At 45.0% G+C, this 27,427-nt stretch overlaps 2 protein-coding genes across 5 annotated transcripts in view; both read left to right on the plus strand.

Moving 5' to 3' along the window:
* tnfrsf21 (tumor necrosis factor receptor superfamily, member 21) overlaps positions 1–27,427 on the plus strand; it is a 301,642-nt gene that overhangs the window by 137,161 nt on the left and 137,054 nt on the right. The gene's annotated exons all lie outside the window — the stretch shown is intronic.
* Positions 19,677–21,486, plus strand: LOC144466575 (uncharacterized). The gene is made up of 2 exons (XM_078174120.1): positions 19,677–21,060; positions 21,358–21,486. The coding sequence occupies exon 1, from the start codon at positions 19,770–19,772 to the stop codon at positions 20,694–20,696; it is 927 nt and encodes a 308-aa protein (XP_078030246.1). The 5' UTR covers positions 19,677–19,769; the 3' UTR covers positions 20,697–21,060; positions 21,358–21,486.

Consider the following 27,427-nt stretch of genomic DNA (forward strand, 5'->3'; position numbering starts at 1 on the left):
ATAAAAATAGGCAAGTAACCTTTAAGCAACTTCTTTGACGTAATTAAGGATAAAGTGCAGGTTTTCACAAACCCATGAACTGTAATGCCAGTGCATGCTGTAGTTACTGTATGTTTAATGCAAATGCCTAATCAGTGTTTCTTAGAGTTGCATTAATTAATGTTCTTAAGCCTCAGCCAGCCGCAGAATACGGGAGTCAAGCACTGGAAACCTGGTGGTGTAATTGTTTCAAATGCAAGGCAGTGCCACCGGATGAGGAAAGTCTTTGCTGTTCAGACTGGGAATTGCCGATGCCTGCACTTGAGAATCTGGACATCAGTACTGACGAGACTGCTGCTCTTCAGAGACCGTGCATCACCGATCACCCTGAGCACGCACACGTGAGCGCAGAGCACAGAGAAGCAGTCAGAGCTACAGGCTACAGTGAGGCTAAAAACATGAGTTCAAATGGCGTTTTTCGAAACAACTTTTTATGTTGGGGCTTCAGGACACTACGGATGTGCATGTTGGAGATATTTTGTGGTTTCAATTTTGTGTTCTTGGACGTTAGTCTGGGGTGCCGTCAGCCATTAGGTGTGCTAGCCGCTCCCCCCACTGACCTCTGCAAGGGGTGTGAGGACTCTAAAACTTCACCAGGGCCTCCGTCAGCATATGGGTGAGTAGATAATGGCTGAATTTTCATTTTTGGGTGTAGTATCCCTTTAATAGGGTACGACACAATTTTCAACCAGCTTTGTATCAAAACAGTGTTGGTAGTCTGTTTAAATGAACTGTGGTAAACTTCCTTCCATCCAACCAGTGCCTAGATATCCCACATGGGATTTATTGGTCTGATGTGGCCCAGTGCATTCTGCTAGTTGTAGGTTTTGTCCCTCTTGAGCAAAAGCGTCCTTTTTGTCTGTATTTTCATCTCTTTACTGCATAGACATCCCAGTATTATTAAAAGGCCATCTTTCCAGCGGTGAACTAGCCCTTTAAATCAGTGTTTCCCCTATGTGCATGTAGCAGTGATGCTCTTCCACTGCTAAATGATGAACGTCGCTGCTATTTAAAATGCAATGAACTTGCTATCTCTACTTGAGCAGCCAGAGTCAAGGACAAGCAAGGATTATAGATTCATAAACCACAGGTATGAGTGCTCTGGTCGCTTGCCACTGATTTTTATCGGCCTATTTGTTCTAAATAGTTTGAAAGCAGATCGCATGATGCAAAACATGTGACACAGTTTATCTGCACATCACTGAAATAGCTTTACTGGTCTGGTAGTTCTGACAAGCTGCAGCTCACACTGAACGTTCACTGTTAGATCCATGGTTTACTGCTAACCTGACATCCAGCTCACCTGCCTGCCCCCAGCACAGACACAAAGTCTCTCTGCCACACGCCCGACATTGAGACCTCTAGTTTCCCAGGGCGGTGCAGGGCGGCGCAGGGTCGCGAACCCAGCGCAGAGCTACTTTCGAGCAGCGCAACCCAAGGCACGCTCAGTTTGGTAGTTTGGCAGACCGAGATCCACTGAGATGGGTGTGGCAGTGCAGCAGGGGGAGTGTTGACAGATCCAGCTTGGCGCAGTGACAGTTTTGTGCCAAAAGGCTTCACCGAAGGTGCGCTAAAAGCTCACCAGCTGGAACCAGGTTTACTGTCAGCGCAGGCGGAGTGCAGCCGGTGTAAGTCGAAGTTTGGCTGACTGGCGGACAGTGCGCACACGTCACCAAAACCTCACAGGCAGCTTTCCAGAATGTCAGGCACATTAACAATGCAATAAATACCCACAAAAAACACTATTCAATGCAACTATCTGCAATCAGCACATAAATGCATCTCTATATCAACTGTCCCATCACATCTGATGTCAGATCAAAGGATTTGTACCGTTTGGCACGTTTGGCACGCCTAATGGAAACCCAAACTGATTTGATTAACACAGCTGCAAACTAATGAGTTCACATCCCTCTCAGCCAACCACAAACAGCCACAGCATCAGATAGGGAGTATATATTCAACATCTGTCATCTTAGAAAAGTCAAAAGAAAAGAAACAGAGTGAGACTGCGAGAGAGAAAGAGAGCGCACGTGCGCACGAGAAAAAAGCAACATTGATTTACAATTGTGGTGACCTCCTCCGCCTCATCAGCCAGTGGAGGTCTGCTCGCAGTTCCGTATATTCGGACACTGCAAGCTTGGACCTCCCGGACCAAAACATCAGTTTCCTTGTGGGAGAAGTTTGGCCGTCTGACGCTGCTGTCCTCTTCTGCCATGGCGAATTGAGTAAACTCTCATTACACCTTTATGCGGCGCATTTAAGGGCGAGGGGAGGAGCTCATTTGATTGGTGTGATGTGAATTGGTTGTGTAAAACCCACTCCACGCCTTCTCTCCTCCCTCTTTCTGACTTGCGCAGGTAGGAGGGACGGAGGTGGGAAAGAGGAGTAGCTTCGCCAGCACACACGGTGTGCCAAACCTGCAAAATCCGCCTGGCCACACCCAGTTGGCGAAGCGCAGGTGCGCTGTGCCTCCGCCTTGCCTGGTCTGCGAAACTAGAGGCCTGAATTTTTATGTATACCAGGTCTTTGTCATCTGCAATGATCCAGGATCTGAGTCATTTTGTTTCTATGAATGAAAACTAGGGATGCACCAAATATTCGGTAACCAAATATATTCGGCCGAATAAAAAAAACACACATTCGGTATTCGGTGGAATAAGTGAAAAGCAAGGCCGAATAATAGCGGCGTGTTTTGATGACACAATCAAATAGCGTGCGATGATGGACGGAGTAAAATGTCGGCAGTGTGTGGCGATATTTCAAAGTGTTGGAGAGTGATAGAAGAAAAGCGGTTTGCAAAGAATGTAATACTGATCTATCTAGAGTAGTGTTGCAGGGTATACTGGTACCAACGGTAGACTGCGGTACTAAAACATCACCGTACATATGATACCATAATGTTGGAGCACCGTAGTACTACGGTACCTCAGGTACCACTACTGTGGGATAAGTTCAAAGTCCAATCGCAAGAGGGTGAGTGTCCAATAACGGTGTGTGCTGGCCACCTGGCACTCAATATGCCGCTGCAGTGGTTTGTATCCAGTGACATTTCAGATATTAACTGAGCTATTGAGCATCTTTGAGCAGTGAAAGTTATTAATTTATTTTTACTTGTAGGTTAGATTTGTTTATATATACAGTGATTTGTTTTCCACAGAGCTCTACAGTGCGAGCATTTTACCCGCATTTGCGACTAAAAATAGTTTTGTGCAAGCAAAAGGAATCATTCAGGAGCATGCTGTGCGAGTACAGATTTCAACCAGCAGCAGAAACGAAAGGTGCATCCTGCCGGTTGTGGGTCGAACAGGGGTCACAGACACAGACAGGAATGTATTTCTGTCAAATACAGCGGCCATGTGCTCCGTGGCGCAAGATAATGACTTACTGGCGACGGAGAAGCCCTCTTCTTGGTGTCATGACTGCCCAAAAGTACCTGGACAGCCGAGCCGTGGCGGCACACAGGTATGTGACGTGTCAGAGGAGAGACAAGCCGTTCACATTTCTCTCTTTGTGTCAGGTAACGGTCCACAAACCTCACCGCACTTAAGGGACTATTCTTAACTTGTCAGGGGAGGAGGGTGGCTGGTTGATTTTTGGTTGATTTTATTTTATTTATTTATTTTTTTTCGATCCCCGCTATGTTAATCACTTATTGATGCCGTTTTTGAAGTATGAATAAGTCAATAAGTAATTTATTCCGTTGAAATATCATTGATGTATTGTAGAAAAGTGATTTATCTTTTTATAAATGACAAAAGGCACATCTGCCTCATTTTCGCTGTGGTATTGTGATACTACTCAGAACCGTGATACTTTCACTGGTATCGTACTGTGGGTCCCAATTTTGGTAGCATGACAACACTAATCTGGAGGGTGTTCATCTGCAAAAACGAATGAAAAACTAAACAACGGCATTTGGTACTCGGTACTCGGTATTCGGCCAAGCATTTCATTTTATTTGGCTTCGGACACAAATTTTCATTTTGGTCTATCCCTAATCAAAACACAGGGTTGATTAGGGGAGACTGGAGGGTGCTATAACATTTTTTGGTTTTGATGTCATGACTCAGAAACCTCTCAAATTATGTGGATATGCTTTTTATGTAGGTAACTTGTATCTGTATTCTACTTGTCATTAACTGTTTTCACAAAGCAGCAATGTTAGAGTCACAATATAGATTGAGACACTAGATATCAAATGTAACATCTGCCCACACATGCAGGAGCAATTTTAATGATGTATTGGGGATGGGAAGCATTTAATTTGACATCTCCAACTGTGTACAAAGTGTCCTTCTCATGTCAGCGGCCACGCACTAAATATCTGTCTGGACCTGACTCTTATTGTCCAGAGTTTATATGAAAAAAAACAGGGATGGTTATGATGGGAAATGTAATGTTTAATTCACTAACTACCCTTAAAATGGCCAGATATAACTTTTTTAATCCAAACTACCTCAAATATTTGAAAATAGCAAAGTGGTATGATCAAGGAGTGGGGATGCAAAAACAGTGGGGATGCAGCTGCTCTGCTTGCTCCAGTGTTCAGGCGTCTATGATCACTGCACGGATTAACTTAGCAACTAGCTGGTGAACATAGTGCAGTATGTAATGTAGCAGCTAAAGGGCTAGGGGTCAGTGGAGACTAAAACAGAGCTGAAAGGAGAGTTAATATTGGGCTACATTTCACCAATTTGCAATAAAAAACAACTTTGATGAATGCTAATAGTTTTCTGTGTGTGCTAGCTGTGTGAATGAGGAATTGCTCACTAAAGTTTGTCATAACTTTATAACATATGTCAGTGCTCTGTGCTGCTTCCCTCAAGTGGCAAAAAAAAAAAATAAAAAAATAAACAGTGCTGTTTTATTTTTTTGCTGTGATTAAAATGGGTTTCTGATCAGCTTTATTTTACCAAAATAAACATTACTTAAAGCAGCATATTTTTCTGTAAGAAGATGTAAATGACCAAAGTAATCAAACCATCATCGGGAAGATTGGCAGCATCTGCTGTACCAGCCTTTACATTGCTACACGTAACTTATACAGTTTTTTTTTCCTTAATCAATGCTCGCAGAAACATAATGCATATTGTCTGACAGTATTAGAGATGTAGAGGCCTAGCCATATGAAACACATTCAATGTAACTGATAATGCTTCACTTTGTAACATTATATTAACATTACACCCTTTGTTTGCTAATGCTCGCCATTGTAACATGCTTCCAAAATATACCTGATAGCTAGAATGTTGTAGTAGACTATACTGCTAATATTTTAGAATCAGATCTTTATTTGAGCAATTAAATTTCATGTTTGATCAAATTCTGATTAAACTCTCATTGATAAACTGTTATCCCTTGCAGTCCACCTTGAAACTGTGCCGTTTGTATAGATCTTCTGTGTCAAGATGTGTGTGAAGCATCAGTGTTTTCACAGACATGGATGTAAACTGTAAGTGCAACTTGGCGTGTTCACGGAGGCAGTGTAACACTTTGTGGGCAACAAAATTCTCCCTGACTTTGTCTCCACAAGATTTTGCAACACGACAATGTAACATTGCTGCGTCCTTTATGGAGAAAAAGGCTGTCATTATTAACGTAACTACGACCTATAGCTTCTCAAGAAAATGTGGACATAGGTCATTTTAAGCCTTTCTAACAGTTACCAGTGACAACTACATTCAAATTGATTAGCTCTCATCACATATGAGGATAATGATGCTCATGCTCATCACCTATGCTTGGTACTGGTGCTGCTGACAGGATTTAATAACACAGAGGATATAACCTGGGAAAGACTCATAGCATTTGGTTCTTCAGGTGGCCACTGTGGGTATATAATTGTGGAAACAAATCTGGCTGAAACCCATTTCTGTGTGACTGTGTGTTGAGGTCTTTAAAGACATTTAAAGACACATTTGTAAACTGACCTTTCTATGTTCAAGTGTGTGTGTGTGTGTGTGTGTGTGTGTGTGTGTGTGTGTGTGTGTGTTTTCCTGAAGTGCCCATGTGAATGTATTTATGTGGAGATGTACGTATGCACATGCAACCCAAATAGACATTTTACACTGCTGTTTACTCTCTGGAACATAAAACAATACAGCTTCTTAATCCTTCCAAGGTGCGTGGCTGGCTCCCCTTCAAGGTTGTAATGCCCCTTTACTAGACCTGTTACATTCAGGCAATAAAGGAAAAAAAGGAAAACGTCAAAGCACAGATCACACACATACAGTACTTGGCATTTGCTCAGAGCCGGTCAGGAAGTAGTGAAAACTGCTACTCCTCCACAGCAGGGCTGAATGGGGCTTTCCAGGGCCATGGGCCAGATTTGTATTGGGCAGGACCTGGAAAAACCTATTTGTTGATCTTAAACAAAGGTGAAGCAGTGAAATAAAATAAAAAGGAATCACAAAAATTGTGTTTAAAGGTTTGCTCAAGGTTACCGTAAACTGGCCTGTCTGTTATACCTTTTTGCCCTAACATTTTGTCCCTAGCACAAAAAAAACTGTCATTATGAACACAAGTTTGACATAATGGCCATGGCCAGGTGTGCAGAGGTAGTAGGCAGGGTTTGAACTTTCTCAGGCTACATCCACAATATTACATTTTTGGTTCAAAGCACATAACAATTGCTATGTTTATGCCTAGTGTCCACAGTGCTCTGGCATTTTGGAACCCCTAAAACTAAAACATTTCAAAACACTGCTGACCCCAGTTTAGTTTGAAAACTCTGGGAAATGATGTGTCACACACCAGAAGTCTCAAATGCAGAATCACAGGACAGAGACAGGAGTAGGCTGACAAAAGATATTGCGACAAACAGAGGGTGCTCCACCCCAAAATGGTGTTAGTAGCCCAGTCAATCTGGGGATTATGTTTGACAAACCAGAGGTAGCCCAACACAATAGGAACCTGAGGAGTGTCTATCAAATGAAAAGAGATCTTTTCACAGTGGTTGCCAGAAATCAGTGGTGTGACAGGTTCAGTGTAATACCTTACTTTAGCAAGAGGTTGGCCGTTGAGAGCGTTGGCTTGCTTCACTTGCTTCACCAGTGCTGTGTCAATCATACTTTCATCGGCACCAGAGTCCAGCAGCACAGCAACCTCCAGTTGCTGATCTCTCCACTGTAAGGTGGCAGTTAGTAGAGCACGTTTGGCGGAAGATTTGGAGAGGGTAGGTTGCTCACAAGTAACTCCCGACCTACTGGCGAGCGTTGTCTTTTAACGGGCAGGAAGCAACATAGTGTCCAGGCTGACCACAGTAAAGGCAGGAGCGTGAGATGATGCGCCGCTGTCTTTCCTCAGGAGACATATGGGTCCGATCCACCTGTATGGGCTCAGGATCCGAGGGGCTTGGAGATGGCTCTGCAGCTGCTGGTGATCTGCGAGGAGAAAACTGAGGATGCCTGGCTAGCCTCTCCTTCTGCCTCTGTGTCAATCTGGTGTCAACTTGAATGGCAAGGTCAATGAGTGCGTCTAATGTGGCAAGTAATTCACAAGTAGCTAGCTAATCCTTAATACTTTCAGAAAATCCATTCAAAAAAGCATCATACTGAGCATCCACATTCCAGGAACATTTGGCAGCTAATCAGAGACTGACCTCCTCCTTTGACGTGCCCGTAACATGACCCGTGCTGCTTCTCTGCCACTGACCGATCTGTCAAACACCTTCTTCATTTTCTGGGTGAAACTCTCCAGGGATGCACAGACAGGTGAATTAGCCTCCCACACAGAAGTTCCCCACTCCCTCGCTCTCCCATCCAAGAGAGTGATGATATAAGCAACTATGGAGTGATCAGATGGAAAGGTGGAAGGTTGCAGTTCAAACACCAGAGAACATTGTAACAAAAACGAATGGCAAAGGCTGGGCTCACCACTGTAGTGACTGGGAGGAGGCAGATGTGGCTTACGGCTTGGTTGCGGCACCAGAGGGACAGGCGGTGGCGAAGCTGCCTGACTGGAAGGTGCTGCGGCCTGAAGCTGCTGAAGCTGATTAGCCAGTTGATCCTCACTGTTGGCAAGTACATGCAGGGGCTGCGTCACTGTGGCCATCTCCTTCTGATGAGTGTGGAGTGCAGTGCCTTGCTAGTCCACAAGTAATCAGAGGTGTTGAAATTCTGCTGAGTCCATTCCAGGCCAGATCGTACTGTCACACACCAGACTCAAATGCAGAATCACAGGACAGAGACAGGAGTAGGGCAAAACAGTCACTTTACTTAAAGTCTCAGGCAGAACAGGTAACAAACCGTTCCAGAGGTTGAAACCATAAAATACAAATAACCACGCAGAGGCACAGAGACATCAGGCAAAGGCAAAAGGTCAAAAACAGGCACAGGTCAAAAAGGACCCAAAAAGGCAAAGATACAATGGCAGGCTGGAGCACAAGCTACGGTCTGGCAAACAACAAAGGCCAACTGACTCGTATAAATGCTGACAGGTAAATGAGCTAACACGCAACAGGTGTGGCAGAATGAGCAGGCTGACAGACACTGTAGGAGGAGTGTCAGTGGGCATGGTTGGTGTAGTAGTGGGAAAAAGCTGGCAGATGCTGACTGGAGACTGAGCAGAGGGGTGTGAGCAGGAGAAGCTGCAGGAGAAGCTGCAGGAGGGTGGGGATTAAGAGGAGCAGGAAGCTTCAGCAGTGTCCATGACATGATGATGCAGACACCCACATTTGCTTCCAGGCTGGGTAAAAAAATTATGGCTAGGTCTACATACTTTTTGCGATTTAATGCTTTATGTGTGGGTACTCCTTTCCCATTGCTTCCTCCAATGATGAATAATGCTTCTGGTGCCGCTGTAATATGTTGCCATAGTCCGTTGGTCAAAGAAATCTGTGGTCTTACTTTTTGCTATCTTGATAGTATTTTCTCTAACTGAGCAACAAAAAGCAGAAGAGACAATCTGCTTTCTATTTACACACCAGTGGCAATGGATGTTAATGTGATATGCATTTCTGGTGTATTAGTATAGACAGAGATTTCATTTTGAAACAGCAATAAAAAAAATTAAGAATAAATATGTACGATAGCAGAAAGACTTTTTACTCTTGTGTTGGCCAAACGTTCAGTTTTAGTTGAAAACAAAATTGGATTGACAATATTTTAATTGTCTAAGGAAGTCAGAAATTCAAGTTGGTTGGACGTTGACATTATGATGTCAGAGTTACTTTTTGTGGCTCAGTAATAAAAGCAGGAAGTGTTTTGATAGCCCTTGTTGTTGTGTTCAGAGACACAGTGGGGACACAGCTGGCACTGGACATCAATATGACATTTGAAAGACAATGGACTCTTACAGCAGACAAACTTAACATTTTGGTTAGAATGAAAGTCAGATTGAAGATATTAAGAATTTTACAATTTCATATTGTATGGACATTAACATCATGACCTTGTGCAGATGTTGGGTTTTGTTCTCCATACCTTAGGACTAAATATCGTTATTCTATGTTAACATGACGTTGGCATGAAATGTTTGGAAGAGTTGGATTTGGGTTACTTACAGTAATAACACCACTTGATTAGTGAACAAAATGAACGAAATATCAACCCAACAGTGCCCACACTTTCTGTGACGGGTGAGAAGATCACACCTTCCCCCTCCAATCCTCACCACTTTTTACAGGAGCACCATAGAGAGTTTGCTGACCAGTTGCATCTCTGTCTGGTGCAGGGCCTGCAAGGCTGCTGACTGGAAAGCCATGCAAAGAGTGGTGAGGACAGCAGAAATATCGTAGGGACTCCTCTTCCCCCCATCCAGGACATTGCCCGTAAGCGCTGCCTGACCAGGGCCCAGAGTATTGCCCATGACCCCACCCACCCTCACCATGGACTGTTCACCATGTTGGCCTCAGAGAAGAGGTACTGCAGTATTAAAAGCTGCACCACCAGATTCCCCCCGGTTACCCACTACCACCACCAAACCACTCACCTGCCCAGGACTGTATTAGGACTGTTTTTGGACTCATTGTTCATGTGAATGTCTGGACACTGTGAACATGTTTAAATTGCTTTTTGTGCAATTTTAGCTATTATTTGTACTTTTTAACTTAAGATATTTTAATTAATTAAAAAGAGATAAGATAAGATAAGGCAAGGTAAGGTAAGGTAAGATAAGATAAAACTTTATTAATCCCACACTTGGGAAATTCACATGTCACAGCAGCTCAAAGCACAGACAGAAAAAGGATGGTGACAGTGTTACCTGAATAAAAGAAAATTAAAGATTAAAAAATATAAAATATGTGTATACAGTATATATATATATATATATTTATGTATATATATATAGCAGGTACAGCTGACAGAGTTTTAAATTATAAGCCATGGCATATGAAAATAAAACTTACCTCTCATAAGTAGAGATGGACATAATTAGAATTTTTTTTATAGTTTTTTAAATTGCTTATTGGCAGCTTACTGAAATCTCACTCTTTTATTCTGAGAAACTACTTAATTCAAGACCTTATTATATAATATGGTATTAAAATGTTCAGTGGTAATGCACGGATGCATTAATGCATGCCTGAATGCAGTTTGTAATTAATGGTCATAAACATGGAAAAACCATAATGGACCTTCAAGAGAACAGATAGACGCAGGTGGTCACCAGGCATATTATTTACAACATATATTTCCAAAGTCAGATGCAGACCATAGAGGAAAACATGAAGAAAAACACCCTTCTACCTGCCCACTATCCTCCCTCGTTAAACATCCACACTGTTAATAATGCCAAGTTCCACAAACAAGCCCAGCAGGGAGCGACGTGTAAGAATATACGGCGCTGTGCAGTACCAGGGTGGGCCGAGGAAGCCTGCTCTCACTTCAGCCTGGGTTTGATTGTGAGGAGCACAGTTTGGGGTGGTTGTTGCCTGGTTGGAAGTATACAGTGCTCCCACAAAGCCATGCACACATTTCACCAATTTAACGTTGTGTGTTCTGAAACTGGAATGAATGTGAGAGGACTATGTGATGTGAGTAATAGAATGGTATTTGTAAAGATGCTGACGCACACAGCACCCTGCTTCGCATCATGTTACACACAATAACAGTATGCTGAGGTGAGACTGCTTGTTGGATCCATATGCTCTTTTTCCTCACCTCACCATTTCCTCACTTTACCATTTCTCACTTGAGGGTTTAATTTACAAAGTCAGTACCTTGCTGTTGCTTCAATCTAAATCAATGTCTCAGTCAATGTAGCAACACAATAGAGTTCTAATGTAGGCAGCAGTACTACATGTTTCATCTCTGTTCCTGACAAATCACATTTTTCATACAGTGCCCTCCAAAAGTATTGGAACAGTGAGTCCAATTCGTTTACTTTTGTTGTAGACTGAAAACATTTGGGTTTGACATCAAAAGATGAATATGAGACAAGAGATCAACATTTCAGCTTTTATTTCCAGGTATTTACATCTGGATCTGATACACAACTTAGAAGATAGCATTATTTGTAATGGAACACAAACTTTTTAGGTGAGCAAAAGTATTGGAACATATAAACTTAAAATAGATTAAAGTGAATGAGACTTAATATTTAGTTGCAAATCCTTTGCTTTCAATAACTGCATCAAGCCTGCGACCCACTGATATCACCAAACTTTTGCATTCTTCTTTTGTGATGCTTTTCCAGGCTTTCACTGCAGCCTCTTTCAGTTGTTGTTTGTTTTGGGGGGTTACTCCCTTCAGTCTCCTCTTCAGCAGGTAAAATGCATGCTCTATTGGGTTTAAGTCTGGAGACTGACTTGGCCAGTCTAAAACCTTCCACTTCTTGCCCCTGATGAACTCCTGTGTTGTTTTGGCAGTGTGTTTTGGGTCGTTATCTTGCTGCATGATGAAGGATCTCCCAATCAGTTTGGTTGCATCTTTCTTTAAATTAGCAGACAAAATGTTTCTGTAGACTTGTGAGTTCATTTTGCTGCTGCCATCATGTGTTACATCATCAATGAAGATGAAAGAGCCCGTCCCAGAAGAAGCCATGCAAGCCCAAGCCATGACATTACCTCCACCGTGTTTCACAGATGAGCTTGTATGTTTGGGATCATGAGCAGATCCTTTCTTTCTCCCAACTTTCGCCTTTCCATCACTTTGGAAAAAGTTAATCTTTGTCTCATCAATCCATAAAACTTTTTCCCAGAATTTTTGAGGCTCATCTCTGTACCTTTTGGCAAATTCCAGCCTGGCCTTCCTATTCTTCTTGCTAATGAGTGGTTTGCGTCTTCTGGTGTAGCCTCTGTACTTTTGTTCATGAAGTCTTCTGCGAACAGTAGATTGTGATACCTTCACTCCTGCCCTCTGGAGGTTGTTGCTGATGTCACTAACAGTTGTTTTAGGGTCTTTCTTTACAGCTCTCACAATGTTTCTGTCATCAACTGCTGATGTTTTCCTTGGTCTACCTGTTCGATGTCTGTTGTTTAGTACACCAGTGGTTTCTTTCTTCTTCAGGACATTCCAAATGGTTGTACTGGCTATGGCCAATGTTTGTGCAATGGCTCTGATTGATTGTCCATCTTCTCTCAGATTCACAATTGCTTCTTTTTCACCCATAGACAGCTCTCTGGTTTTCATGTTGGTTCCACCTCTAAATGCAGTCTGCACAGGCAAAACCTATCGTACCCAATCTGAAACTGAGCTCAGACATTCAGTGCTATTTATTGTTTGAATAATCAATGTAATTGGGAGACACCTGGGCAACAAAACACACCTGTCAGTCACATGTTCCAATACTTTTGCTCTCATGAAAAATGGGTGGGTTCAAACAAAAGGTGCTATCTTCTAAATTGTGTATCAGATCCAGATGTAAATACCTGGAAATAAAAGCTGAAATGTTGATCTCTTGTCTCATATTCATCTTTTGATGTCAAACCCAAATATTTTCAATCTACAACAAAAATAAAGGAATTGGCCTCACTGTTCCAATACTTTTGGAGGGCACTGTATATATGATGTGATGTACACCTTTGCCAGAACCCCCATTAGCCACAGCTGTTGCTGCGAGGAAAAAACTTGCCAGAGCTGTGAAATGAGATGTCTTATATATTCAGAATACTGTGTTGTTGTCGTTGTAGTCAGGACTGCAGGACATTGAGGTGGTGCACACCTACAAATATCTGGGGTTCCTCTTGGATGATAAGCTGGACTGGTCCTCTAATACTGACGCCCTCTACATGAAGGGGCAGAGCTGAGACACTGCAGACACTGAGGTCCTTTGATGTGTGTGTGGAGATGTTGACTATGTTCTATCACACAGTAGTGGCCAGTAGGGCATTAACGACTTTGAATTTTTTCAGGTCGACTTATCTGTCAATAAAGTAGAGTCAAGTCGACAAGTCATTTGATGACGTCATCACACTGATATGGCGGAGGAAAGTGGAGTATCTCCACACATGTGATGTGTGTCTGTCAAGGCCCGAACATACTCAAAGCGGATGTCCGCAAGCCCTGTGCGCGCAAAGCTCAGATTTTACGACCGCACGGACTCCGCTCTGCGCACCAGTGACTGCTCGGCATGTATTTTTCACATCGCGGGGATTTTTCACGGACATTCTTACAGGAAACTACAACGCGGAAGTGCGCTCGACTATGAAAGCCCGAATGACTGTGGACATTCCTCGCGGAGTCTGCTCCAAAGTATCAGCGTAATCAGAGGCAGCAATTACATTCCGTACACAAGCACACACAGAGGGAAAAAACACACGACTTGTCGACTCCTCCTGGGGGGTGTCGACTTGTGCCACTGACGTCGACACGTCGACAAATCGACTTTTCTGTTAATGCCCTAGCCAGTGCACGTTTCTGTGCTGCAGTCTGGGGAAGCAGCTTGACAGACAAAAACACCAATATGTTTGGACAAGCTGGTTAGAATAGCTGGCTCAGTGCTTGGCAGGAGACTGGACCCACTAAGAACTGTGGTGGAGAGGGGCACAATGAGCAAACTGAAAGCTATAATGGACAAGCAGACACCCTCTCCACAGCCACCTGGAGCAACAGAGGAGCAGCTGCAGCAGTTGGCTCGTCTCACTGCGTTGCAGAAAAGAGCGTTTCAGGAGATCCTTCATCCCAACGGCAGTAAGAAGTTTAACAAAGACTGTCCTGAATCAGGGGCGGACTGGCCATCTGGAGGTTCTGGAGAATCACAGAACGGCCGGTACTCCCGGACGGCCAGCGGCCGCCACACAGTCATCACCATTTTTGACAGACACATATACACACGTCTGTTTTTTTTTTTTTTTCAATCAAATTGAATACCGTATGCGCACCGGTTGTTGTGGGCTGGGCCGAGTCAAAGTCCAGGGCTGTTTTTTAGTCCCAGTCCGCCCCTGTCCTGAATCCAGTTGTTAGAAAGCCCATGTTGTTTATGTGTTATTAACTTGTTTATTGAGCTAAAATCCCGTTCAGTTGCATTGTGTTTATCAGTTAGTTTCCATATGTCCTACGCACTTGAACACACCATAGTCGTTCCGACGCTATTGAAAGCACCACACCTGTGTGAGAGATGCCGCACTGTGAAAGTTAAGTTTTCTCCTGATACAGCGGCGGATAGCCTGTTATTTTCCTTGTACCTTTTCCCAACATTCATCATCACGCCATGGTTTATTGCTGTGTGTAAATGCCAGAAGGTGAGTTTAATGACGTTTCACTGTCTAAGTTGATTGTTATCTCATGCTGCTGTGATGTGAAGCTAATAAGCTAAGTCCCACAGTATGCTCTCATCTCACGAGTGCCTCGTGTGAGGTTATTTGTTTACATTGTATGATTCATATAATATCATTTATTACGGCATACAGTCCTTTGTAGCCTCAGCTATCTTATTATGTTTGCGTATTATGTATGGTGTGTGCTATGCTGATTGTTACTTTGTGTTGCTATTGCAGACCACGGTTAATAAATCAACCTCCAACTGGACATCTGTATCCGTGTTCTTTAACAGGGACACACACCCTACACCTTGCCACTCTAAACCAGTTAATTGTCCGGAGATAACCCCCTGCTCTCCTATTTATGGTCCTTCGAGCCGGATTAGAGTAACAATCAAGGTATGGATCCTACAGATGCCCAGACTGAGCCTGCACCCCAATGCGCTTCACAGAGAGCGAGACACCCCCCGGCTTACCTGAGCGATTATGTGGTTGCAACTCTCCCTTCAGAGGGACAAACCCACACCACACAACAGGCTCCCTCCGCCCAGAGTTCGCATAGCCGGAAAGCATGCTCATCTCGGAGGAGCTCCCACTCCAGGTCTGCACGCTCATCTCGCTCGTCCACCAGCAGATTCCCCTCTCACATCTTCTCAGAGCTAGAAACAGCCCAGCTCGAGGAGCGAATGAAGGAAATGGAGCTCGAGGAATTACAGCAGCACATAGAGGAGGATCAACAAATCGACTACGAGTGTCAGCGACTTCAAGCTCAAGCCAGAGAAGCCCAACAGCTACAAGAGGAAGCCATTAAAGCACAAGAATCGCTAACCAGACAAATAGAGAGGCGACGACAGCTAAAGAAGAGAGTGAATGAGCTGGAGATAGCCAGGCTGGTTACGTCTCTCCTCAAAGAGAAATCACAGGACCCTGATGGCACCACATCTGCACCATCTCCATCAGCTCATAGCAAGGCAAGTTACCCCCTGCTTCTACTTCCAGTGCTCCCTGCTGCTCCGCCTCTCACGGCTACGGCTCCGCCACCAGTGATTGTTGCTCCACCTGTGGCTCAAGTGAGCGTGGCTCCTCCTCATCCACCTCCAGTGGCTCCGGCTCCGCCTCCAGTGAGTGTGGCTTCGCCTCCACTACGCCAGGCTCCACCTCCAGCGGCTCCGGCTCCGCCTTCAGTGAGTGTGGCTTCGCCTCCACTACGCCAGGCTCCGCCTCCTGCGCCCCACACGGCTCCACCTTCCGCACCTTTGGCTCTACCTGCTGCGCAGTATCCATCCTTTCCTCCACTGCTACAGTCTGCTCTTCCTTCCACATCCTTGCCTCCAAGTTTGGCGCCCGTCAACTACAAACTGGCTCCTACTCCATATCCGGCCCATTCAGCACAGTATTACCCAACTCAGTCAGCCTTCAACTACCCTGTGCAAGCAGCTTTGTCCTCCACTTCAGCTTTGCCTCAATCCAGTCCACAACAGCCACAACCAGCTGATGTGTCTCCGTTCTTCACCTCATCCTACAGCATCCCCAAACCTATGATTCCTTGCTTTGAAAGCGGCAAAGAGAGTGACTTCGCCTTATTGAAGATGGCGCTTGACAACCTGCTGAACAGTCACCTGCACCTGAATGAACAGTACAAATATCAAGTGCTCCTTGGACACCTGAAGTTACAAAGTGCTCTCCAACTAGCCAAAGCCTACGTGCACGATCCAAGGCCATATACCACAGCCATGCAAGCTTTACAGGACAAGTATGGTCAGCCTCGTCAGCTTGTTCAAAGTGAACTGGGAGCCATCCTAAACACTCCAGCCTTCAAGTGTGGTGACTCTGAAGCCTTTGATGCCTTTGCTTTATCCATCCAATCACTGGTAGGCATGCTTAGGACCCTGGAAGGACAGAACAGCTATGAACTAAGATGTGGATCTCATGTCGACCGACTACTGAGCAAGATGCCACCAAGCTATCGTGATGGGTTTGTGGAATATTGCCTGAACCAAGGTATTCTTCGGACAGGTACCGACCAAACGTACACCCTACCTGATCTGAGTTCCTGGCTACAGATGAAATCCCAAGCTAAGCGCAAAGCAGGTCGAGCGGCTTCACTTTATAACTACGAAGCACCCAAGCCACTGAAGAAGGACCAACGTCCCTTCAACAGATTGAAGGAGAAGTCGGCAACATTCCTCCTCACTGCCAGTGGCGATCAAAGCTCCAAAGGACGGTCTGCACAACCGAAATCCTCATCCAAACCCAAACCATACTGTCCCCACTGCGACAATAAAGAACATTTCCTGAATGCTTGTACAGAATTCAAGAAACTGAGCACAAGCCAGATCGTGAGATGGATAATGGCTGGACATCGGTGTTGGAAGTGCGGACGAGCCCACAAGCCTGAGGTCTGCACTCTCAAGCGGCCATGCAATACCTGCAAAGAGCAATATCTCACAGTATTACATGATGCAGTCCAGCAAACCCAGAAGAGTGTGCTCCTGGTGACCGCTCCGACTGCAAAGGTGTACCTGGACAGACCAAACAGATCCCCCAAGGTGATGTTGAAGGTTGTGAAGGTCTTACTTCATAATCAAGACAGAGTACTGGAGACCTATGCAGTACTAGACGACGGTTCGGAGCGAAGCATCATCTTGCCACACGCTGTGCAACACCTGAACCTCACCATGCAGCCCGAGACACTTACCCTTCGAACTGTTCACCAAGATGTAGTGCATCTTCACGGTGCATCAGTCGCCTTCTACGTGTCTTCACTGCCCAAGCCTAATGAGAAGTATCACATACGTCAGGCATTCACAGCTGAAAACCTGGGACTCTCAGAACATTCTTATCCAGTGAGAACCCTCCAACGGAGATATCAGCACCTCCGCCACCTACCTTTGCCTCCTGTTGATCACGCTCAACCCCTGCTGCTCATTGGATCCGACATGGCTCATCTCCTGACTCCCATAGAGCCGGTGCAGTTGGGCCCCCCAGGAGGACCCATCGCAGTCCACACCAGGCTCGGCTGGTCCCACCAGTATCGATCAAGTTCCCGCTTTCAAGCAGCAGTGTCTGTTCACAGCAACAGTTTCACCTACCTCTGAACTCCTCAAGAACGTTGAACGTCTCTGGCAGATCGACACACTGCCTTATTCAAGTGAGAAGCAGGTGACCAGATCGAAGCAAGATCACCAAGCCTTAAACCTGCTCCAGACATCAACTGTCAGAGTCAACGTTGATGGGGTCCGAAGATACACTACACCGCTGCTTCGCCGAGTCAACTCTACCACCCTTCAAGCTCCTATGGAAGCAGTGTTGCCAAGTCTTCATAGCACTGAGCGGAGACTCACCAAAGACCCACAGCGCGCCGACGTCTATTGTCAGGAGATCCAGAAACTTGAGGAGAGGGGCTACGTAGCAGTGGTACCACCAGAGGCAGCGACATCATCTCCAGAATCCTGGTTTATACCTCACCATATGGTGCGACACAACAACAAAGACAGGATCGTCTTTAACTGCTCCTTTCAGTACGAAGGAAGGTCTCTCAAAGACCTTCTCCTCCCTGGACCTGCCCTAGGCCCATCGCTGCTAGGAGTCCTCATTCGGTTTCGGCAGTACCCAGTTGCAGTGAGTAGTGATATCAAAAATATGTTCCACCAGATACGCCTTCTGCCAGCCGACAAACCAGTTCTGCGCTTCATTTGGTGGGATATGAAGAGGACCGAAGAGCCAAAGATCTATGAATGGCAAGTCCTACCATTTGGTACGACGTGCAGCCCCTGCTGTGCCATCTACGCCCTGCAGCAGCACGTCCAGGACATGAGTGAGTCCAACAGCCCTCTCGTTGATTGTGTCTAGCAGTCGTTCTACGTGGATAACTGTCTCCGCAGCACCCACTCTAAGGAGGAAGCGAAGGATCTGGTCGATGGTCTACGCCAGCTACTCCACACCGGGGGCTTCGAAATTCGCCAGTGGGCTAGCAACGTCCCGGAGGTTATCGAGCATCTTCCATCCGACGTGAGATCTGAGAGCAGCGAGCTATGGCTTTCCCAATCCAGCACAGACCTTCAGGAGCCAACCCTTGGGCTACGATGGGATTGCCTCCGTGACTCACTTAAGTACAAGCATAGACCAGTGGAGCGAACTGAATCTACATTGAGGAATGTCTACAAGGTACTCGCCTGTCAATATGACACATTAGGTTATATTGTACCTTTTACGACCAGAGCCAAGATTCTAATTCAGGACCTTTGGAAGGAACAAATCGGCTGGGACGAGCCGATACAGCCACAGAGCCTCCGTGACAGATGGCTTGCCTGGGAACGGGAGATTCCAGACCTCATCCAGCTGGAAATCCCCAGATGTTATGCACCAGCGTCTGCAGACTCACCAACATCACGCAGAGATCTGCACATCTTTTGCGACGCTTCTGAGAGAGCTTATAGGCCCTGATTTCCTCAGTTACACGGAGGATCACTGGCCGACCAGCCCATCATCCTATCCAGAGACAGATGATAGCGAGCTGAAGAAATCCTCCTTCTGTGGACATGCGACTGTTGATGCCTGTCCTCAACTCCCTGATGTCAGCCAGTTCTCCACATGGAAGGACTTGATGCAGACAACGGCCCGGTCCCTTCACGGGGCGGCCGATCCAAACTCTGACTCACCCATTGAAGCAGCCGACTACACCAGAGCTGAGAATCTCCTGCTAAAACAGGCGCAGCTGGAGTCATTCCCAGAGGAGGTCAAAGCTCTCATCTCCGACCGACCCTTACCAACTGCCAGTTGTTTGGGCTCCCTATCTCCCGAGTACGACAAGGATACAGGACTCCTCAGAGTCGGGGGGAGGTTACGGAGAGCGGAGCAGCTAGGACTAGACACCATACACCCGGTCTTGCTAGACCCAAAGCACCCGCTGACCAACCTCATCATTCAGGATTTCGATGACACCCTCCTGCATCCTGGACCTGAGAGAGTGCTGGGTGAGCTGCGTCGTCGGTTCTGGATCCTGCGAGGGAGGGAAGCAGTCAAGAGGTATAAGAGTCGCTGTGTGCAATGTCAGGCATGGCGAGCCAATCCTTCTGTCCCTAAGATGGCGGATTTACCACCTGCTCGTTTACGCCTCTATAAACCACCCTTCTATTCAACCGGAGTCGATTGTTTCGGCCCATTCACCGTGAAGATCGGTCGTCGGACAGAGAAGCATTGGGGCATTGTCTACAAGTGCATGACAACCCGTTGTGTACATTTAGATCTGCTGGAGAGCCTCGACGCCGACGCCTTTCTAATGTCTTTACGACGTTTCATCTCCAGAAGAGGTAAACCCTTCGAGCTCCTGTCCGACAACGGAACCAATTTCGTTGGTGGAGCCCGAGAGCTACGTGGGGCCTTCGAGGCCATGAGTCCTCAACTGAAGGGGCAGTTGGCGGAACAGCAGATTGAGTTCTGCTTCAATCCCCCCAGTGCTCCTCACTTCGGGGGAGCATGGGAGAGAGAAGTGAGGTCCGTCAAGACTGCTCTCAAGGTTGTGCTGAAGGAACAGTCCGTGCCTGAAACAGTACTCCGCACAGTTCTTGTGGAGGGCATCCTGAATGCTAAGCCCCTTGGCTATGTCTCGTCAGACATAGCTGATCCAGATCCCATCACGCCTCGCATCCTACTGATGGGACGCTATGATGCATCACTTCCTCAAGCCGTTTATGACCCCAGTAACACCCTTGGGAATCGTCGTTGGCGGCACAGCCAAGTCCTCGTCGATCAGTTCTGGTACCGATTCATCAGTCACTACCTGCCCAGTCTACAGGAGAGACAGAAGTGGCTGAAAGATGGGAAGCGCCTTGAACCAAACCAAGTGGTGCTCATTGTGGATCCACAGCTCCCACGAGCTTTATGGCCTGTTGGAAGGGTAACAGCTACTTATCCTGGAGCTGATGGACGCATCCGGACTGCTGCCGTCAAGGTCAAAGATCGGACATATGTTCGACCAGTAGCTCGCCTGGTCCAGCTTCCTAAGCTGTAAGAAGACGCCGAAGATTCACCTACCTGAGTGGCCTTTCTACCTTGGATTCGACTGTCCGTGCAGACAGTCGGGGGCGGCTGTGTTAGAAAGCCCATGTTGTTTATGTGTTATTAACTTGTTTATTGAGCTAAAATCCCGTTCAGTTGCATTGTGTTTATCGGTTAGTTTCCATATGTCCTACGCGCTTGAACGCACCATAGTCGTTCCGACGCTATTGAAAGCACCACACCTGTGTGAGAGATGCCGCACTGTGAAAGTTTAGTTTTCTCCTGATACAGCGGCGGATAGCCTGTTATTTTCCTTGTACCTTTTCCCAACATTCATTATCACGCCATGGTTTATTGCTGTGTGTAAATGCCAGAAGGTGAGTTTAATGACGTTTCACTGTCTAAGTTGATTGTTAATATTGTGTTAATGTGTATTATCTGTGTGTAAGCTAATGCTATCTCATGCTGCTGTGATGTGAAGCTAATAAGCTAAGTCCCACAGTATGCTCTCATCTCACGAGTGCCTCGTGTGAGGTTATTTGTTTACATTGTATGATTCATATAATATCATTTATTACGGCATACAGTCCTTTGTAGCCTCAGCTATCTTATTATGTTTGCGTATTATGTATGGTGTGTGCTATGCTGATTGTTACTTTGTGTTGCTATTGCAGACCACGGTTAATAAATCAACCTCCAACTGGACATCTGTATCCGTGTTCTTTAACAGGGACACACACCCTACACCTTGCCGCTCTAAACCAGTTAATTGTCCGGAGATAACCCCCTGCTCTCCTATTTACCAGTCACACACACACACTTACACACTTCACATTAGTCACAACTGGCTGGACTGTGGAATTGCACTTATTTTAACATATTTTATTTTATGTCTATGTTAATACTACTGTGTTGTTGTTGATGAGGGGAAGTGTGGTTGTTTTTGTCTTTTATGAGTTGCTGGACAGCTGAATTTTCCTGTGTGGATAAATAAAGTTCTTTCTATTCTGTTCTATTCTATTGCTGAACTGATGCAAAATCCCAAACTGAATTATTCCAAACTGCTCAGTTTTTGCAAAGGTCAACATATAATCTCAATTTTCTTTCTGACTGAAAGATTACTTTTTCCTTGTGAAAAATCTTGAGTGGCTCCACCAGTTACCCCAAAACTGGGAATTGAGCCAATGCCCCAAATAAAGGAGATGTGGTCATGTTTATGACTGATGGAACAAAAGATTGACGGACAGACAGACAACAACACGATTACCAAACTATCATGATGATGAGGGAGCTGAGCCTGAAGATGAAGTTGTTTATCAGTTAATCTACAGCACATTCCAAATCTCGTTCTATGGTCATGAGCTTATGGTAATGACCAAAAGAATGTTATTGCAGATATAAGTTGCTAAAATATGTTTCTTTCGCAGGGTGGCTGGGCCTCAGAGACCCTTAAGGCTCTAACAGACCAAGCCAATGGTATGTCCCACACTGTTGGCCAACGGTGTGTCCCACACTGTTGGCTAACGGTGTGTCCCACACTGTTGGCACTAGTAGGCCCTTGTTGGCTGTTTTTGAACTGTTCAGAGCATTTGTACCAAAGACAATTTGGTTCAGAACCTGAAAGTCGGTTTCCAACTAGAACCAAAAATTAGCAGATTTTTCTTGACTTAAAGTGCAAGCCATGACGACATCAGTGGGCATGTGCTATCAACATGTTTTCATCCCAAGTTGTCACGTATTGCTGCTTTATTCAGTGGACTTTCATGTCTACATATTGCAAGCTGTTTCTGCTGTTGACGTCACAGATCACCACAACCAACAGTGGGACATGAACAAAAGCACATGGTTAGGTTTGGTCAACAAAAACACATGGTTAGATCAAGGCAACAAACACATGATAAGGTTTAGAAAAAAACCCATCATGGTTCAACAGGCTCCCAGGTGAAAGTCCAGAGTTTGTTGGACCCACCCATCACCACTCCCACCCACCCTATAATGACTTTCTAGCTCCTTCTCTTATGTCATTAGTGACAGGCGCCATCCGGCCCTGTTATGAAATGATGCTGCCCATCTGTGTATCATACTGCTTTGACAGGCACTGTTGGGCCAACCGGCAGTGTCTCATAACACCACGAAAGGTTACATTTGGCTGCATTTGACCAAAATTTGTCTTTTAACTCCCATTTAAAACAAACTTCACGGACTGTGTTTTTTCATCTGCGTAGTATTGCGAAAATTAGGCCTATCCTGTCCCAAAAAGAAGCAGAAAAATTGGTCCGCGCTTTTGTTACCTCATGGCTGGATTAGTGTAATTCCCTATTATCAGGTAGCTCTAACAAGTCTTTAAAAACTCTCCAGCTAATTCAGAACACAGCGGCACGTGTGCTGAGAGGAACTAAGAAACAAGATCATATTTCTCCTGTTTTAGCTTCTCTGCACTGGCTCCCTGTAAAATCCAGAATTGAATTTAAAATCCAACTGTTAACTTATAAAGCTCTAAATGGTCAGGCTCTGTCATATCTTAGAGAGCTCATAGTGCCATATTATCCCACTAGAACACTGCGCTCTGAGAATGCAGGGTTACTCGTGGTCCCTAAAGTCTCCAAAAGTAGATCAGGAGCCAGAGCCTTCAGCTATCAGGCTCCTCTCCTGTGGAATCATCTTCCTGTTGTGGTCCGGGAGGCAGACACTGTCTCCACATTTAAGTCTAGACTTAAGACTTTCCTTTTTGATAAAGCTTATAGTTAGGGCTGGCTCAGGCTTGCCTTGTACCAGCCCCTAGTTAGGCTGACTTAGGCCTAGTCTGCCGGGGGATCTCCTGTAATACACCTCCTATAATACACCGAGCACCTTCTCTCCTCTCTCTCTCTCTCTCTCCTTTGCTAACACTCATGTCCTGTTACTGCATCTTGCTAACTCGGCTCTACTGCATGTCACTAATTCGGCTTCTTCTCTGGAGCCTTTGTGCTCCACTGTCTGGTAGGTTAACTCATATTGCAGTGGTGCCTGGATTGTATGATGTGTGTGGTGGTGCTGCTGCTGTGGTCCTGCCTGATGCAGCCTACTGCTGCTGTCATACTTCTACTGTCATTATACACATATGATTATTGTCACATACATATACTATCATATATTAATATATACCCACAACATATTGTACCACAAGATAAGATAATTATTATTGTAATATTATTACTTAAATTCATTTTGTCATATGGATTACCGTTACTTTATCATGTTGATCTGTTCTGTACGACATCTATTGCACGTCTGTCCGTCCTGGAAGAGGGATCCCTCCTCAGTTGCTCTTCCTGAGGTTTCTACCATTTCTTTTCCCTGTTAAAGGGTTTTTTGGGGAGTTTTTCCGTATCCGCTGTGAGGGTCCAAAGGACAGAGTGATGTTGTATACTGTAATGCCCTCTAAGGCAAACTGTTATTTGTGATATTGGGCTTAATAAATAAAATTGATTGATTAATTGAATTGAGATACTAAATTGGTGACATTTATCTTGGGTCCACCTTGAAACTGTGCTGATTGTATAGATCTTCTGTGCTGTCACGGGGTAGATGTTTGTTAAGCATCCATGTTTTCACAGACATGGATGTAAACTGTAACTGCAACTTGATGGGTTTGTGGAGGCCAAACCATCGCCGCCTGCCAGAATATCATACCGCCACAAAAGGTGGCTTCACTGATAAAGCAGTGGTATTTGGCGACTTTAGAATAAGCTGGTTATCCAGCTTATCTAGTCTTGCAGGTAATAGTCTTCTATATTTTCTTACTGTTAGTACTTGGTCCATTGTCATTTTTTGGATAAAAACAAATATTTGTAATAACAGATCATTGGTAATCAGCAGGTCATCAGTGTGATCCACCATCCTAACTCTAACCTGTTTACCTTCACTGTGCATTGTGCAATGCCCTCCATTGATGATACATCCTTGATTGATGGTTCTGCTCAAAACTGGTTGAAACTTGGGCTGGTTTGCTAGTTAAAACCCAGGATTTAAGAATCCTGAGTGATACTGGTTCCAGAACCAGAGGTAATTTAGTGGAAAAGGGGTATTACAGTGCCCAGTCTTTTGAGTGCCAACCTTCCTTTCTTATTGTTTTAGATTGGAACAACTTATTGATTGTAACATTTAGCACCCTGAGCTAGGAGCACTTTTGATAGTTATTTTGCAAAAACAAAAAAACTGTGACTAAAAAAATACACAGGAACTCTCTTTAGTTTCACTGGGCTTGTGGAATATACAAAGCAATTAGTGTCACAACAGAAGTTATTATCACCTGCACTGCCAACAGGATGAGTCATTTTCAACACACAGTCAGTCTAGGATAGGACATGACACTTTGGGGTTACTTTCTAACACGACAAATATTAACAACAAAACAGTGTCTCATTGTGTGCTGTAATGTATGCACAAATGACACTCAAGTCTTGTGATTCACTTCAGGACAGTTCACAGTTTGTCCCCTCCAGGCAGCTGTATAGTGCTTTGTATGAGTTTTACAAAACATGTCAGTTTGGATAAATACCATCAACTAACAAGAAGTAGCTACTGTTTGAGCTTACTGCTACATATAAGACTGGGACAAGCACACACACTCAGATACATACAAATAAACACACTCCATCCCACTACAATACAAAAACACATCCGCAAGCTGACGTACTGAATCATCACAAGACTTATAAAGGTCATTTAAATGTTGTCAGCCATTAGTGGCAGTGAGGCATACAGAGCAGGGGGATTTCTCCTCTGTCACTGTGTGTTAGGGCTGGTGGAATGGATGAAAGTCGACAGGACCTCTGGGTCCCTCCAGGATCCATGCGAGTTGTGTGTGTGTGTGTGTGTATGTGTGTGTGTATTTATCTTTAAGTTTTTAAGCCATTATAAGTGAGGATCCTGTGCAAAACGGTCAAATGGAGTTAAATTTCATTTCTTTCAAAGGGTCAGTTTATGATTGGGGCTCTGGTTTTGGGGTTTTTAGTTTTAGGGTAAGGGTTTTATGGTAAGGTGAGTTTAGTTTTAGGACTTGGGTTGAGGTTTAAACAAGAATTCGGTTTAGGTAAAGGTTAAGGTGAACTTTGTAGTGGCGAGGGTTCATGCAAAGGTTGGGAAGAGGAGAAAAATTGTACAGGGTAAAGTTTCAGTGTGTGTGTGGCATGTTAGGGTATCCATGTAAGCATGTGTACAGGATTCACATTTCTATTTATACCTGCCTCTCGGCTCATGTGTGCTTGCCTTTCTCTGTGTGTATGCATTCATGCACATGTGAGTGTGTGTATATGTGTCTGTCAAACCATGAACTACTACCACTGGCTTACTTTTTTTTTTAATATATATATACTTTATTAATCCCTTGAAATTCATTTTTTTCACTCTATTAACCTCTGTTATTAACACACAGGTCCAAAATACACACACATGCACAAACATTAAATTGCTAGCTGGCTCAGCTGGGCTGGTGAGTCACAATAGCTCCCACAGCTCCTCTTTGTTTTCTCTGTTCTGTTCTGGTTACTCCCCCTGCAATTTTGTTTACTATTGTACACCTTTTTTTCAGTAAAATGTTATTTAAGAAGACAAATAGAGCTCTCTAAATATTTCCAAAGAGCGCTTTTTCCTTTATCATTTTTGACCAAAACTGGCTGCTCTGATCCTCCTGCAGCCGCACTGGCCATATTACAGCAACAGAAATGTGTGCATGCATGCACAGCGACGACAACGAGCCGGATTGCAGCGAGGGCTCTGTGCCTGCCAGACGCTGCCTGCACAGCGCGTGTCCGTCGGACCCATCGCGTGCACCCGACAGGCGCTGAGGTGGCGTGCGCTGTTAGTATCGATACTTTTGTAAATTAGTATTGTATCCGGATACAGCGTTTGATTATCGATACTTTTCAGAGTATCGATACTTTTGACAACCCTATTTCCTATGTTTTGGACTCTGCTTGTAACATTAGTGCAGATTAATTTTGGCCTCATGAATTATTTTCTTTATTTTCTGAGCCCACTAGATGGCGCTTTTTGTTTAACAAAAGGTTTAAAACACACTGACTTGCCATTTTATACCAAGAGCGCAATCTAGTGGGCTCAGAAGATAAAGAAAATGCTTCATGAGGCTTCATTCGCCCATCACTATGTGTAGACCTTGTATGATGACCTCAGCCACCCTCCTTCCTCCTTCGTCATGTCTGCAGAGATGTGGCGGAGCAGCATTTTTATCCAGTTTTAAAACATTTTAAATCACTCTAAACATTATGCCTCTGGCTAATGTTTGCTTTAACGTTTTATTTTTTTACTGGGTGAAAGTTTTTTAGTCATCGGACATTTGGATCTTACGTTTTTAAAGAAAGGCCTGGTGAGCCGCCATGGCAACACTGGACGCTGCTGACTCACCTGAAAAATTGGAACAAATGCTGAACAAAGCATACAAAAAAATCGCTAACCTTCTCGAGGACATTGAGCAGATGTCGAATGAGCTCCAGAGGAAGGATTCCCTGCTGATCACCCTCAGGTCCCGTTTCCCGACGCTGACCAACTGGCTGGAGACCTCACGGACTGGTGAGTCCGCTCCGCAGAACACCACCTCCGCGCTCGGGCAAACAGTTCTCTGGGACCCGTCCTCCTCCTGTCAGCAGCCCGCCTGCTCCACTCCAAACAGGGGGACCCCCTGGACCGAAGTGGTCATCCGCGGGCAGAAGAGGGCTCCGAGCGGGGCTCACGGCGGGGCTCCTT

The sequence above is a fragment of the Epinephelus lanceolatus genome, chromosome 13 (assembly GCF_041903045.1).
Source record: "Epinephelus lanceolatus isolate andai-2023 chromosome 13, ASM4190304v1, whole genome shotgun sequence".
Classification (NCBI taxonomy): Eukaryota; Metazoa; Chordata; class Actinopteri; order Perciformes; family Serranidae; genus Epinephelus; species Epinephelus lanceolatus.